We start from the raw sequence: 15,602 nt of genomic DNA on the forward strand, positions 1-15,602 counted from the left end.
CTTTTCATGTCTAAATACAATTCTAAACCAGCTCATCTGTTATATCAATACAAGGAAGCACTTTTGTATTATACTGGCTTTAGTGCAATTTTTTTAAAAAGCTGCTCAGTGAAGAATTCATTTCTGAAATACAGCTGTCTCCAGAATTATTTGACGTATCTGAACTGAATGCTGGGAAAATTCATTAGCATACCATCATATTTTTTACCTAATCATTCCCTTAAGTCTGTTCCAAAAATGTGAAAGACATCATCTACTTTGGCTTTACTAAAAATGCTTGAAAAAAAAAAGGATGCACAAATCTGTGCTCAACATGAAAACATTTTTTAAAAAGAAGCAAAATACAAAAGAAAACAATTCACAAATAAAATATAATGAAACAACCCCCATGAATAAAATCTCAGTCACAGATTAATTCCTAAAATTCTAAAGCACAGATGATGAAAACAAATGAAACTACTTACTAAAATGAAAAGTGCATATTTAAAGTATAAGAAAAACTTATAGTTGTTATTTACTAAATTTACTAAAATTACTATTAATCATAAATTGATCTCTGAAGATATAATAAATATTAAGTCCTTATTTTCTGAACATCACAGCTTAGTGCTCGCTTCAGCAGCACATATACTAAAACTGAACATCACAGCTTATAGAAGATAAGCAGTATTAGTGCCACAAACAATCAGGCAAGACCTACAGAGGATAAGTACCAAGATGGCCTTACAGTTTTCCCTAACATACACAGAGAAAATGTCTATAGACTTTTGAGGGTAGAAGAAGAATGTGGGATATAAATAGTTCTGTATCTAGTCAACTGGTCATTTTTTTTTTTTTTTTTTACACTGTAAGTCTACACAACAGTTGGTCTCATGGAGAACACTGGAATAGCTTAGACTTTCTTCTTATAGCAAGCTCAAATTGTATCAGACAACTCTGATCAGTCTAGTCAATTGGCCATTCTTATTCAAAGGCAGAAGAAAGACATTTATAATATTCATTTCTACAAAGACTATTTACTGATATATATATCAGTATATATATATATAATATATATATATACTGATATATATAATGCGCTATATTATACTGTTTCAGATGCTGAAATAAAACAATCAAGAGAAACTACTACATATTTATTTATATTTATTACACAAATACATATATATATATATGGAAAGCATCAGGCACTCACATGTCCTATGCGGAGAACTAAAATAACAAGGGCTACCTTTAGATTAGGTAGTCAGAAATTGGTCCCTCTGACGACATGACTTTTAAGATGAGATGTAAATGACCAGAAGCCTTCTCCTCAAAAGATCATGAAACATAGTACTTCAGGTAGGATTTAGTTTAATTTTGGACTGTTTAAATAAAAAGAAAATGGAAGCAGAGTAGAGAAAGGAAAAAGATACATGATGAGCTCAGAGTAGACAAGGCAAATCATGTAGGGTTTTATAAGCAACGTTAAAAATGTGAATATTATTTTAAGTGGATTTGAAAGCTTCAGCGAGGTTTTAAGCAGGAGAGCACTATGATCTGATTTGTGTTTAAAGGATCACTATCACTCCGGTGGCCTTGTGGAAACTAGATGGTGGCAGATGGGAGGTGTGGGAGAGGAAACAGGGAGACCAGGAGGGTAGAGAAGATGATAAAGAGAAGTAGACAGATGTAGGATATGTTTTAGAGGCAGAGTTGAAGAAACCTGCTAACAGACTGAATGGAATACAAATAAAAGAGAGAAATCAAGGACAATGGCTAGATTTTTGGCTTAGCTAACAGCTTATCAAAATGGGGAAGACTGAGGGAAGAGCATATTTGGGTTGAACAATCAATTTGTGAATTCAAATTATACTATCCCTAATACGTAAAGAAAAATGTATATCATGATATGATCCATTCTATTAATATCTGGTACAAAATAAGCCAATAAGAATGGCAACGACATGGCATAAAAAGACCAATAGCGGGTGCTGAATCCACTGAATATACAGCGGGCACCAAATCCACTTAAATATAAAACTAAGTCCAAATAATTGGTATGTTATAATTCTTAAAAGATATGCAGACTAATGCACACTCATGCTCCAGTACAATAAAAAAAAATTCTCAGGCTAAAAACTCTAAATACACTAACAAATATCTGAAAATTGGGAGATTGAACAGGCAGGAGGATATAAATATGTAAAATTCAACATCTGTAAACCTTGAAGTCAATGACTTTCAGTTCTTAATAAACCAAAAACACACATTTAAGCACGTTATTCAAAGTCTTACAAGCCATCCTCTGTTAAAGAGGGTTGTTTTTTTTTTTAATGTTTGTTTATTTTTGAGAGAGAAAGAGACAGGCAGAGTGCTAGTGGGGGAAGGGTAGAGAAAGAGAGGGAGATACAGAATCCTAAACAGGCTTCAGGCTCTGAGCTGTCAGCACAGAGCTCGAAGGGGGTGGGGCTCGAACTCACTAACCATGAGATCATGCATGACTTGAGCTGAAATCAGATGATTAACTGACTGAACCACCCAGGTGCCCCAGCCATCCTCTGTTAAAACTAGACTTTGTACCTTTCAAATTATCAGCAGTAAAAATAAAAGAGACCTCTAGCCATAATATTTTTAAAGCTTCAAAAAACATTAAAAAACAAAACCCACATTAGAAGATCAAACATCTCACTGAACAATAGTGATAGACTCATCTATTAAAAGGAGAAAAGATTTAGATAATCTAGGGTTTATAAAATAAAACTCAGTATAATTAAGAGAAACATCTAAAAACCAATGAAGTTTCAGAAGGGATTAAAGCAAAAACGATAGGCCCAAGTATAGTAGTAGCTCTACCCATTTGTTATATGCCACACAAATATAAACAAAACAGGAAGCTGGCAAGCTCAACGTTTCAAAGAGCACTAAAAATAACAATTTTATCACAAAAAGTATGAAAAACTGTCTGCCAGAGAAAAAATAAATAAGTCCAGTAAAATCAATGGCTTACTTAAGTATCAACAGTAACTAACTAGAAAGTGTAAGTGGGGGAAAATGTCATTCATAACAGTAAGAAATATCATAAATATGAATTATGTGGCAAGTTATAATACTTTCCTGAAGACCTGAATTTTAAAAATTCTTCCTTTTGTCAAAATGCCAAATTAAATGCTAAATTAATCTCACAAGCATTTTTCTCTTTGATAGAAATGATTTAAGGTCTCCTGAAAAAATATTATGTAAACAGAAAGGAAATAACTGAAAAACAAAAGCAATGAAGATTATAAAATGCAGTGAAAAGTAAGAGTCATCAAAAACAGGGTAGTAGTGAACAAGGAATAGGAGGAAAAAAACAATCACTGGAACAGAAAACAAAACCCATGGTTACTTGGAAATTTAGTTTATGACAATCAAGGCATTTCAAACCTGCAAATCAAGGACAAGAGTCTGTAATAAACAGCTTTGGGAAACTGTCCAGCCACTTGAAAAAGAACAAACCTAGCTAGGGCTCTCCTTCACCCCTTAGAACGAAATTGTTCCTGATGGGGCAAATATATAAACGTTGGAAGAAAAGAAAGGAAAAAACTAGAGGAAATTACAGTTAAGTAGTTTTAGAACTGTCTAGTAGAAAAGGCCTACGGAGGAAGAGGGGAATAGAGAAAGGAGGACTGACAAATTTATCTAGGAGGAAAAAAAACCACTTCCACACAGAAAAGGAAAGTATCACAAGAGCAGAGTATGAAGAGAGAAGACAAACTGGAGAAAACCGGAAAAACATATGAAGAGTCACTATCCTCAAAGTGCAAATGGCATTTAAAAATCGATAATAAAAGACAATTTGGTAGAATTCAGTAAAACATAACTATAGGCAAAAAAAAATATGAAAATGATCAAGTACTAAAATCACATTATCAAACATTTATTGAACTTCTATATTATTCTTCTTGGGGAAAGAATTTAAACATTAGTCAATCTTACATATGAATGAACTCTGACATAAGGTCAGCAGCTTTTCAAACAAAGGAATGAGAACTTCCTACCTTTCATTAATTTATGGTTCCAACAATTAATCCCCGTGTGTTAAATAACATCATATGATGATATATGTTTCTTTTTTATGGCTTATTGAGAACTCCGTATAGTAGCATTTTAAAAAACACATTCATTAATTCATTACATGAACAATACTCAGAAGTAAGTTGGTTGAGTGTCTGGCTTCAGCTCAGGTCATGATCTCACAGTCCGTGGGTTTAAGCCCTGCTTCAGCCTCTGTGCTGACAACTCAGAGCCTGGAGCCTGCTTCAGATTCTGTGTCTCCCTCTCTCTCTACTCCTCTCCCATTCATGCTGTCGCTCAAAAATAAATAAACATTAAAAAAAAATTAAAAAAAAAGAAGCTATATTCTCAACTCAAGTAAACTGCTAAAACAAGCCCTCACTTAGGGCAGAGAAGGAATGAACATCTTTATTTCCTCCAAGAACTCAACTCATTCATTATTTGGACTATCACCGTCCCCTGAACATAACTGGAATATTTATTCAAGTGACTCCTCCAGAAGAGGCAAATACTTGCCTAGTTCTGTTCTATTCTCTTCTATTTGTGTTAGTGACATCCCTGGAAATCATTTATTACTTATTAGATAAAACTTAGTAGCAGAACTCTCAAAGAATATCACAACAATTTCTAATACCCAGGGGGAAAAAAGGATACTGTGCCTTATTTGAAAGCTTATTTTCAAAGCGTTGCAGCATATGCTACCCTCAGTAATATCTCTCTTATGAATCATACACTTAATGATCAAGATATTGTATTTGAAATGCAGAAACATTTTATATGCTCAAATTAAGAAACTGATGTAATTACAGTCACACAATTATTCTACATGTTTAAGTTTATGAAGCAGCAAATGAACAGATCACCAAATATTCACCTACCCGGTCAAAAATTACTAGTCTTCATCCCAAAGACATTTTTTGTAGAATTAGAAAAACCTATCCTAAAATTTATATGAAATCTCAAGGGACCCCAGATAGCCAAAACAATCTTGAAAAAGATCAAAATTGGATGATTCACACTTCCCGATTTCAAAACTTACTACAAAGCTATGGTACTCAAAATACTGTGATACTGGCATAAAGACAGACATATGGACCAACAGAATAGAAAAGAGAATCCAGAAGTAAGCCCTTGCATATATGATCAAAGATTTTTTGACCTTCAACCAAAAAGATTTTTTACAAGGTTGCTAAGACCATTCAATGGGGAAAGGGCAATCTTGTCAACAAATGGTGCCGGGAAAATGGATATCCACAAGCAAAAAAATCAAAGCTGAACCCTCACCCAATACCAAATACCAAAATTAACACAAAATGATCAAAGACTTAGTAAGACTTAAAACTATAAAGCTCTTAGAATAAAACATAAAGCAAAGCTTACTGACACTAGATTTGGCAATGATTATTTGGGCATGACCAAAGGCACAGACGACAAACGAAAAAATAGACAAACTGGACTTCACAAAAATTTTAAAATTTTATGTACCAAAAGACACGATCAACACAGTGAAAAGGCAACCCACAGAATGGGAGAAAATATTTTCATATCATTTACCTGACATGGGGTTAATATCCAGATTACACAAAGAACTCCAAAAACTCAACAACAAAGAGACAACCCAATTCAAACATGGGCAAGGACTTAAATAGACATTTCTCCAAAAACGACATACAAATAAGCAAATGAAAAGATGCTCAGCATCACCAATCACTACAGAAATGCAAACAAAAGCTACAATGAGGTACCCCCATACCCATTTGGATGACTGCTATAACAAACAAAACAAAACATAAAAATAACAAGTGTTGGTAAGGATGTAGAGAAATTGGAACACTTGAACATTGTTGACAGGAATGCAAAATTGAACAGCCACTGCAGAAAACAACACGGTGGTCCCTCAAAAAATTAAAAATAGAATTACCATATGATCAAGCAATTCCACTTCTGGGTATACACTCAAAAGAAAAAAAGCATGTATGGAAGAAATATTTATATGCTCGTGCTCATACAGGAGCATTACTCACAACAGCTAAAATGTGGAAACAACCCAAGTATCCATCAATAGATGATTGGATAAATAAAATGTGGTATATACATTCAATGGAAATGTTTAGTCCTGAAAAGGAAGGAAATTCAGACATATGTGACAACTGGATTAGTCCTGAGCCTTGACACTATAGTAAGTGAAATAGGCCAGTCACAAACACACCAATACTGTATGATTCCATTTACATGAAGCATTCGGAGTAGGTAAATCACCAAGACATAAAATGGTGGTTGCCAGAGGCCAGGAGGAGGAGGGGAATGGGAAGTTATTATATAATGGGTATAAAGTTTAAGTTTTACAAGATGAAAAGAGTCCTGAAGATGGATGGTGGTGATGGTAACACAACATCATGAATGTCATATTTTATAACACTGTACATTTCAGTACACTTAAAAATGGTTTTGATGCTAAATTTTCTGTTATGTATATTTTACCACAATAAAAAAACTGGAGGGGTGCCTGGGTGGCTCAGCCAGTTAAGCGTCTGACTCTCAGTTTCAGCTGAGATCATGATCTCAGGGTTTCGTGAGTTCAAGCCCCATGTCAGACTGTCACTGCAGAGCTGCTTGGGATTCTCTCTCTCCCTCCCTCTCTGCTCTTATTCTGCTCATGCTGTCTCTGTCTCCCTCAAAATAAATAAATGAACTTAAGAAAAAAAAACTACTACTTCTCTCATTAGAAACTCTTAGGTTATCAAAATAACAAAATTATTTCACGTTTTACAAAGTTTTGTTTTCAAAGCAAATTACTCAGTCTGTTTTTTTATTTTTAAATTTTTTAAAGTTAATCTCTACACCCAATGTGGGGCTTGAACTGACAACTCCGAGATCAAGGGTCACCTACTCTACCAACTAAGCCAGCCAAGCACCCCTATTCAGTATGTTTTAAAGCAAACAGCCTTCTGATACACAGAAGTGTTGGAAAAAAAAAAAAAAGAAAGAAAAAAGAAAAGCATTAGGCTAACACCAGAATTATTAAACCTAAATCAACCAGCCAAGGTATAGCTGACATATAAAATACCATTATCCTAAATATCGTCAAATATCTCACCCCATCAATGAATACTTTCTTAATTAAACTCTCATAAGAGCTAAAACTGAAGTTCAAATATTTCACAACCTTAAAAAATTACTTTAACAATGTCAATATGTCTTCCAATTTTTGAATGTACACGTTTCAAATTTTATTTCACAACAAACTTCACATCAAACTCATCTTTAACTAACAACCTCCAATGAGATTTAATGTAATCATATTGGAGATATTCTACTGCCCTGGCAACATAAAGATTTCATTCTTGGAAGAAGGGAAATAAGGAAAAAAATATAAAAAATGTTTTTTATATTTATTTATAAACTACACTAGAAAAGTGTTCAAAAATTGTCTTAAGAGTTTTAATACATACCAGGCTCCAATTTGATAATTTTTACTGCAGCCAACTCTCCTGTATGAATATTTCTAGCCTAAAATGAAAATAAAAATGTTTTTAAGTTTGTTAATTATATAAAAGTATGTGACACTATGTTCACTAATTGCTTAACAACCATGCTTTTAACAGAACTAAAAAACAAAATCTTTATTTCCAATAAAATGAGTATATTCATTTTTGCATCAAAGAAAAATATAGAAAAGATACACACACACACACACACACACACACACGCACACACACGCACACAGTTAGTGACCTTTAGTCCCACCACTCAAAAATGGCTATTGTCTTTTCTCTCTTTTTTTAAAGTTTTATTTATTTATTTTGAGAGAGAAAAAAAGGATGTGCACGCATGAGCTGGGGAGAGGCAGAGAGAAAGGGAGAGAGACCATCCCAAGTAGGTTCCATGCTGTCAGTGTGGAGTCTGATGTGGAGCAAAGTCACCAACTGAGATCATGACCTGAGCGGAAACCCAAGAGTTGGATGCTTAACCAAATGAGCCACTCAGGTGCCCCCAAAATGGCTACTGTGTTTTCTTTATACTAGAAATAATATTTTTGTTAATTAAAAAATACTCATTGTTTTTATATATTTTGTAAGTATAATAATAGATCATTATGGGAAAATCTAGAAAAGCAAGTCATCCATATCTTACTACCCAGGAGAAAAAAGTTAACATATAGATAGTGTGCTTCCTTTTTTGCCCCGTGTAGATGCATGTGTATGTGCTGTAGAAGATGATGCCATCACAGTTTTCTACAATGTCATTTGTAATGCTGCATAATTTTCTACTGACGGGATAAAGACTGTATTTCACTAATCTCCATCTGAACATGGAGAATTTTAACATTATTCTGTAGTTATAACTAGAGAGATTAATATATCTTAGCTTTGTATCTATCCACAGCCTTATTTCCTTTAGATAAATTGCTAGAAAACAAACTATTCACTACTTAACAAAATGTCATGCCAGACTTATTATAAGTAGTGCTGCAATGATTAGTGTGCAAATATTTTGGCACATATCAGAATTTATCATTGAGGCAACCTACAAGTGTAATTGTTCGGTCAAAGGTATGTGGATTTTAACATTTATTTACTTTTGAGAGAGAGAGAGAGAGAGCGCGAGAGAGCGAAAGGGGGAAGGGCAGAGAGAGAGAGAGAGGGAGGGAGACACAGAATCCGAAGCAGGCTCCAGGCTCCATGCTGTCAACACAGAGCCCGATGCAGGGCTCGAACCAACGAACCGTGAGATCATGACCTGAGCCGAAGTCGGACGCTTAACCGACTGAGCCACGCAGGCTTCCCAAAAGGCATGTGGATTTTAAATGAATATATTGCCATACATTGTTTTTATAATATATGAATTTACACTCTCACAAACCTTGGATGTGAAATCTGTATCTGTCAAGTTCTATTGTAGGTACAAATTTGTATTCTGTCTTTAAAATATCTTTCTCCATGCTATACGTTACTTTAAACGGCCACATAATAGTCTATATAATCATTCTCCCTTATTGCTAGACATTAAGAACGCCACACGTAGTCTTTTCATTATTTAAGGTTATTTTTTTCAAATGGATTCTAGGGATGGAAATTAACTAGGTCTAAGGGTATGAACATAAGCATTTAAGGCCAGGGGCTCTGGGGTGGTTCGGTCAGTTGGGCGTCCGACTTTGGCTCAGGTCATGATCTCGTGGTCTGTGGGTTTGAGCCCCGTGTTGGGCTCTATGCTGACAGCTCAGAGCCTGAAGCCTGCTTCGGATTCTGTGTCTCATTCTCTCTCTGCCCCTCCCCCACTTGTTCTCTCTCTCTCTCTCTCTCTCTCTCTCTCTCTCTCAAAAATAAATACATGTTAAAAAAAAAAAAAAAGGCCATTTAAGGCTATCAACACATACTGTCAAAATAGTCCAAAAGCATCGTACCATTATGTCGTCACTGTGAATATGAGTGCTCATTTTCACTACACCCTGTGGCATACCATATGTGGAAATGCACTTTAATAATTTATGACACCTTTCACTTACTATGTTAGATTCATATGTACATTTTCATACTTAGCATTAAAAATAAGGAAGGGGCATATTATAAAACAGGAACGTAAAATTATACCAATTTGCTGGATTAAATAAATCACATTATAAGAGGAAAGAGGAAAAAAGGGAAAGGAAAAGAAGAATGTAGGGAATATAGCCTTCAAAGGAATACTTTTAGATATGACATATAGAAGATGAGAAAAATAATAGAATGGGGGAGAGGGGTACAGAAGGAAAATCACAAACAGAAAGGAAGAAGTAAAAAAAGGATTTTCTACAGCAGAAGTCTCAAATATTTTGTGACAAGAAGTTCATATTTTCCTCATCTCTCATGGTAAATAGTGTAAGGAGGGGCTTGGCAAAGAGTGAACAGACATTTTAACTCCCCCCATATAATTTACCTCTCCCCCAAACGCAAACGCATTTGGAGAAATGGGAACAGGTCAGCCAAAAGCCTCATACCATAACTACCCTCTCCTCTTTCTTGCCCTTGAACAAAAGAATTGTCTGTTAGTGTCAGGTCTTGTCCCAGTTCCTAAGATCTTTCAGCATTTCAGTCCTCCCATGGGTTATAGAAAATTATGTGCATATAGATTTAGGCTGTCCACTGCTCAACTTTTCACATGCCAGCAAGATTCCAGTACAGAAAACATGGCCAGAAGTTATAAAATAAGTAGTAATAATTGACCTCTTGGGAATCTTGTTCAGTGGGTTTTAAATGTGTATTAGAAGACAAATTCCATGATAATGATGCATTATATTTGTAATTTGTAATTATACTTTGGAGGAACTCTCATATTCATTACTTAATTCTATTAAAGACACAGCTCAGTAAAGTTGGGGAACTTGCCCAAGGCTATGCCTGCTGGCCAGGGGCAAGAGAAGGAGTTAGAACCTAGTAACTATATTGTGATGTCAAGGTTTCACTGCTTCTTTCAATAGATGAGAACTTTTTAAATCCAACAGGTACAAGAGGAAAGTATTAATTTCATAGTATTTAATAGACTTCAGGGGTGACTTTTGTTGAAAATAAATGAATCATATTTTACATTAAATTATTTCCTATAATAATTTCCAATATAAGAGATTGTGAATTCTTACATATCTGAAAGTCTTAAATAATTTGAGACTTGAATTTGATCCAAGGAAAAATATTATTAATTATTTTAAATAATCTGGAAAAAGCCTTCCAAAATGTTTAAAATCCATCTTAGAGGATTGGGAAAAATATCAACTGACAAGACTCAACTAATTCTTCTTGTAAGGCTACTGCATTATAATCTGGCAAACATAATCCACTTTCATCCCTGCATGTTGATACATTTCCTGGTTTTCCCTCTTTCCACATCTAAGTGATAATTTTTTAAATTTCACTGGAATCTTATAGAAAACAGAAAAAATCTATGGACACATAGTGAAAGTTTACACAGTGGAAAGAAGATTTAAGTATAAGAGACATAGATGGCACAAGAAAGTAACATATATATACACTCACAAAAAAATTGCAGTTGAACCATTCAAAGTTCTAAAATTCAAGTAAGGAATGAAATGTTTAACTCATGTGACAGTGATAGATGCTGACATATCTCCAGCAACAAAACATTGTCAGGGTATTCATTACTCCAGTTTTTCAAGCAAAACAGGCATTAGGGCAATGCACTCTGCCAGTCACTAGAAACCAAAAGAAAATATGAGCCCATATTTCACAATTACAGACTCTCAAATGAGTGCCAACAGCATGAAAAGATCTAATATGCTTCTCTGTGAGTGTGAAACAATTAATTCCGATTTTAATCAGATTAACCAGAAGCAAAGGACTTGGTCTCTTACTTAAAAACACTGTCCTCATTTTGGTACATTCTCTTTCCCCTGCCCTTCTCCACATTAGCCTAGTTCATTTAGATTTCTCCTTCATGAAGCAATTTAGGTATCACCTCCTCCAGGAAGTCTTGCCTGATATCCCAAGGCTGGATGAAGTATGCTCTCTTCTTAGCTGTGGGCATGATGCTATAAAGAACTGTGCCATAGGCAGATGCTCTAAAAAGTTGTTGAATGGACAATTAAGACTGTAGGAAGATTATTACTCTCTTTACTTAAAAAATAAGGATAAAATATTAAAATCCTCCACACCTAGACAGTGCTACGAAACTGACAATATACTGCTTTAAATTATCTTTTATGTTGATTCATTTTCAATTTTTATTATGATGCATTAAATGAAGTATTTTGGAGAAAAATTTTATTTGTAAAAAAGTACTACAAAGTAATATTTTGTTTTAAAAAAGTCAATTATAAAATGGCAGTCCCTCTCCTCCCCATTTCATCCCCCTGAGGTAACTACTGTTAACAGTTTAGCATATATCCTTCATGACTTTTAATTAGGTTGATTCTCAAGAACACATATACTGACAGTTTAGTAGTTTCTTACAAAGCTAAACATAGTCTTTCCATATGATCCAGCAATCTCCACTTCTGACATTTACTCAATTAAGTTAAAAACTTAATCCACACAAAAATCTGTACAAGAATGTTTACAGCAGGTTTTATTCATAATTGCCCAAACTGGAAGCAATTTAGATGTCCTTCAACAGATAATAATAAATTATGGTACATTCATACAATGGAATATCATTTAGTGATAAAAAAATGAGCCATCAAGCCATGAAAAGATATGAACCTTAAATGTATACTGCTAAGTGAAAGAAGCCAGTCTAATACCATATGATTCCAACTACATGACATTCTGGAAAAGATAAACTAATAATACGGGGATCAACATCAAGATAAAACCATAGAGAGAAAAAAGAACAATGGTTTCCAGGGGCTGGAGCTGAGAGTGAGGAACAGGTAAAGCACAGGGAGTTTTTAGGGTGGTGAAACTATTCCATGTGAAGCTGTAATGGTAGATACAGGTCATTATGTATCTGTCAAAGCCCATAAAACTACAACACAGCAAGTGAATCTTAATGTAAAGTATGGACTATAATAATAGTATATCAACACCGGTTCAATAATTATAATAAATGTACCACACTGATGTAAGATGCTAATAAAAGGAGAAACTGTGTGGGTACGTGGGTAGCTGGGAGTAGATGAAACTCTACATACTACCTGTTCAGTTATCTCTAAATCTGAAACTGTAGTAAAAATTAAGTCTATTAGTTACTTTTTAAAGAATACATATAAAACTATCTTTTTAAGTATATACTTTCAGACACATTTAGGAGTCAATTTTTATGATTAAAATCAACATAAATATGTTGTTTCAATTTAATAAAACCAAAATAAAGACACAAGGATAAAGAACACCTTGTTTTGTGTTTTTTTCGTTTTTTAGAGATTCTGAGGCGCTCAGAAAGAATCAGCTCCTTGGAAGATATGAACTGCAGAACCAAATAAAATAAAGATGGTGTTTTAAAATTCAGCTATACAACGCAGAAGCCAAAATATACGCAGTGACAGAAGTAAAGAGTAAAGAAAAAATAGATACTAAAACTCCCACTTATAGGATAAATACTTAAACGCCAGTCTCCACTTTGAAGACATCTGTTCTCTCCAAACGAAGAACTGATGGGCAAATTTTTGTACTCTGTAATTTTCCAGCTGGATTTTTAAAACAGAGAGCAGTACCAGGCTCTTTTATAATAAAAGGCAAAGAGGCTTTCAGGAAAAAAAAAAAAAAGATCTAAACAGAGACTTACAGATTGAATTTACTAAAGAGATCTTTCAGAAGTTTAACTATATAATTTCACACTATAATCCAGAAGAGTCATACATAATACTGGTTTCTGAAATCCAACATTTCCCTCCAACAAGTTAAATGTGATATTCTCAAGTATTTTTGTTTTCAACTTTAATACACAAGAATGTGAAGATCCTGCGTTATATTTATAAAAGGAAGTAATGGAAGTACCATGGTACCGCTACAAAAAGGACCTAAATATATTTCTGATTCCTGTTTATTTTAGTAGGTTATTGATATTTGCTATGTTCAGTCTTAGAAGTATACTAATCACCCAGAACTCTAATATTACTATAGCTTATCTATTATTTAACTCTTAATTAGGAATTGAAATTACTGGGTGGGAAAAGATAAACTAATAATAAATGGGATTAATATCATGATAAAATCCATGAAAGAACGCTTCCTGTTAAATTAAGTTTCTATTCTCATTGCCAATGCATTTCCCTTTAACCTCTTAATCAGCATTTCCAAGTCAATTTACTACCAGTGAAGTATTTTAACGCAAACTCTCCTGTCTTGGATTTTTTAATTCATAGTAAAAGTTACCCTGAGATTTCCATTTGCACAAAGGGGGGGGGGGGAAAGTAAAGATGCTGAACTTCCTAATTCAGCCATTTCTATTTCAACAACACCATGCAGCTGCCAGTTTTATCAGCTATGAACTTCTTCATATGCTGTGAAATTTAAGGTGACTAAAAATAAAGGAAAAGTCTTGTGTCTAGACATTTTACCTACAAGTTTTCAAGGAAGAATAGGAAGATATGACTTAATAATGAACATTACACCTCCGTAATCATTAAGTTAGAAGAGAATTTTTTTTAATTAAGTCAAAAAATGAAACATAAGTAATGACAGTCACCAAGAACATTCAGCTCTTACATGCAACTTTACTGTTCTTCATATTAGACCCCTCATCCTATCTCCAATTAACTTCCTTCCAGCATATATTAAGGCCACAAAACTTTTCTGTAAGGCCAATTGGGAGCACCAGTTTTAAACATGCCCCCTTCCTCCAAAAATATTCTTTAACAGAACAGAAAATCCAGACATCTCAAAATTTAACAAGCTATCTCTAGTGACCAGTGATTATTCCTCAGAATCAGGATTAAACATCCTAGATTTAAGAATATGAACTATGGGGAGCCTGGGTGGTTCAGTCGGTTGGGCATCCAACTTCAGCTCAGGTCATGAGCTCATGGCTCATGAGTTGGGCTCTGTGCTGACATCTCAGAGCCTGCTTTGGATTCTGTCTCCCTCTCTCTCTCTGCTTCTCCCCTGCTTGTGCTCTCTGTCTCTCTCTCTCTCTCTCTCTCTCAAATGGAAATAAATAAACATTAAAAAAAAAGAATATGAACTATGATACAAAAGTAGCAACACAGCATCTATAAGGTTTAAAGAATACAAAGTCCTGGTTTATCCACAAAAGAAGTAAACAATTATGTCATAGTCTATAAAACCTTTATACCTAAATCTTTATGGAACATTGTTTTTGACTGGTTCAATTCATTGAACAAATACTACTGAATACCTACTATGTGCCAAGTACTGTTGATACTGGAGATTTAGTGAAAGAAAACAGTTCCAGGCACCTGGGTGGCTCAGTGGGTTTAGCATCCAACTCCTGATTTCAGCTCACACCATTGTTTGTGGGATGCAACCCCACATCAGGCTCTGAGCTGACAGCACAGAGCCTGCTTGGGATTCTCCCTCTCTCTCTCTCTCTCTCTCTCTGTGTGTCTCTCTGCCCCACCCCTGCTCGTGTGCATGTGCGTGCACATGTGCATGGATGTGCATGCTCTCTCTCTCTCTCAAAATAAATGAACATTAAAAAAGAAAAACAAAAACAGTTCCTGCTTCCAAGACTTTTATCGGTTGGAGAGAGATGAAAGTAAAGAGTACCATACAGTGTGAGAAATGCTCTCAAAGGTGATACAAGACAGCACAGCGGGGGTTCTGAGCCCACTCAAAGCTGGCTGGAGAAAGCTTCCAAGAGAAAGTAAGTATAAGCTGAGACCTGGTAAGAAATATTGGGGTTAGGGGGAGCACGGTATGATGGTGGTGGTGGTCATAAGTGATTATGGAAGAATTCCAGGCAATGGTGTAAAGACAGGAGAAAACATGGGCATCTAAAAGAAGTAAAAATATCTTGTGTTAAGGGAACCTAAGAGGGAATGGTAAGACATAAGATTCCTCTGAAGCTTAGGACAGACTGTTACACTCACTATTCTCTTGTAGCTACCATCTACTACTTTCTTGGTCACCCCTTCCTTGTTCATTTAAGATTTTGTAGCCCCTGGTTCAAAGTCT

At 34.8% G+C, this 15,602-nt stretch overlaps 1 protein-coding gene across 3 annotated transcripts in view; it reads right to left on the minus strand.

Annotated features, from left to right (window-relative positions):
* The window catches only part of MAP4K5 (mitogen-activated protein kinase kinase kinase kinase 5), a 109,883-nt gene that overhangs the window by 78,978 nt on the left and 15,303 nt on the right, over positions 1 to 15,602 (minus strand). For all 3 annotated transcript variants that reach the window (XM_042989677.1, XM_042989676.1, XM_042989675.1), the window contains exon 3: positions 7,488 to 7,545. In XM_042989677.1, the coding sequence (XP_042845611.1) occupies positions 7,488 to 7,545 (58 nt within the window). The remainder of the gene's footprint in view (positions 1 to 7,487; positions 7,546 to 15,602) is intronic.

Source organism: Panthera tigris, chromosome B3 (assembly GCF_018350195.1).
Source record: "Panthera tigris isolate Pti1 chromosome B3, P.tigris_Pti1_mat1.1, whole genome shotgun sequence".
NCBI classification, from domain to species: Eukaryota; Metazoa; Chordata; class Mammalia; order Carnivora; family Felidae; genus Panthera; species Panthera tigris.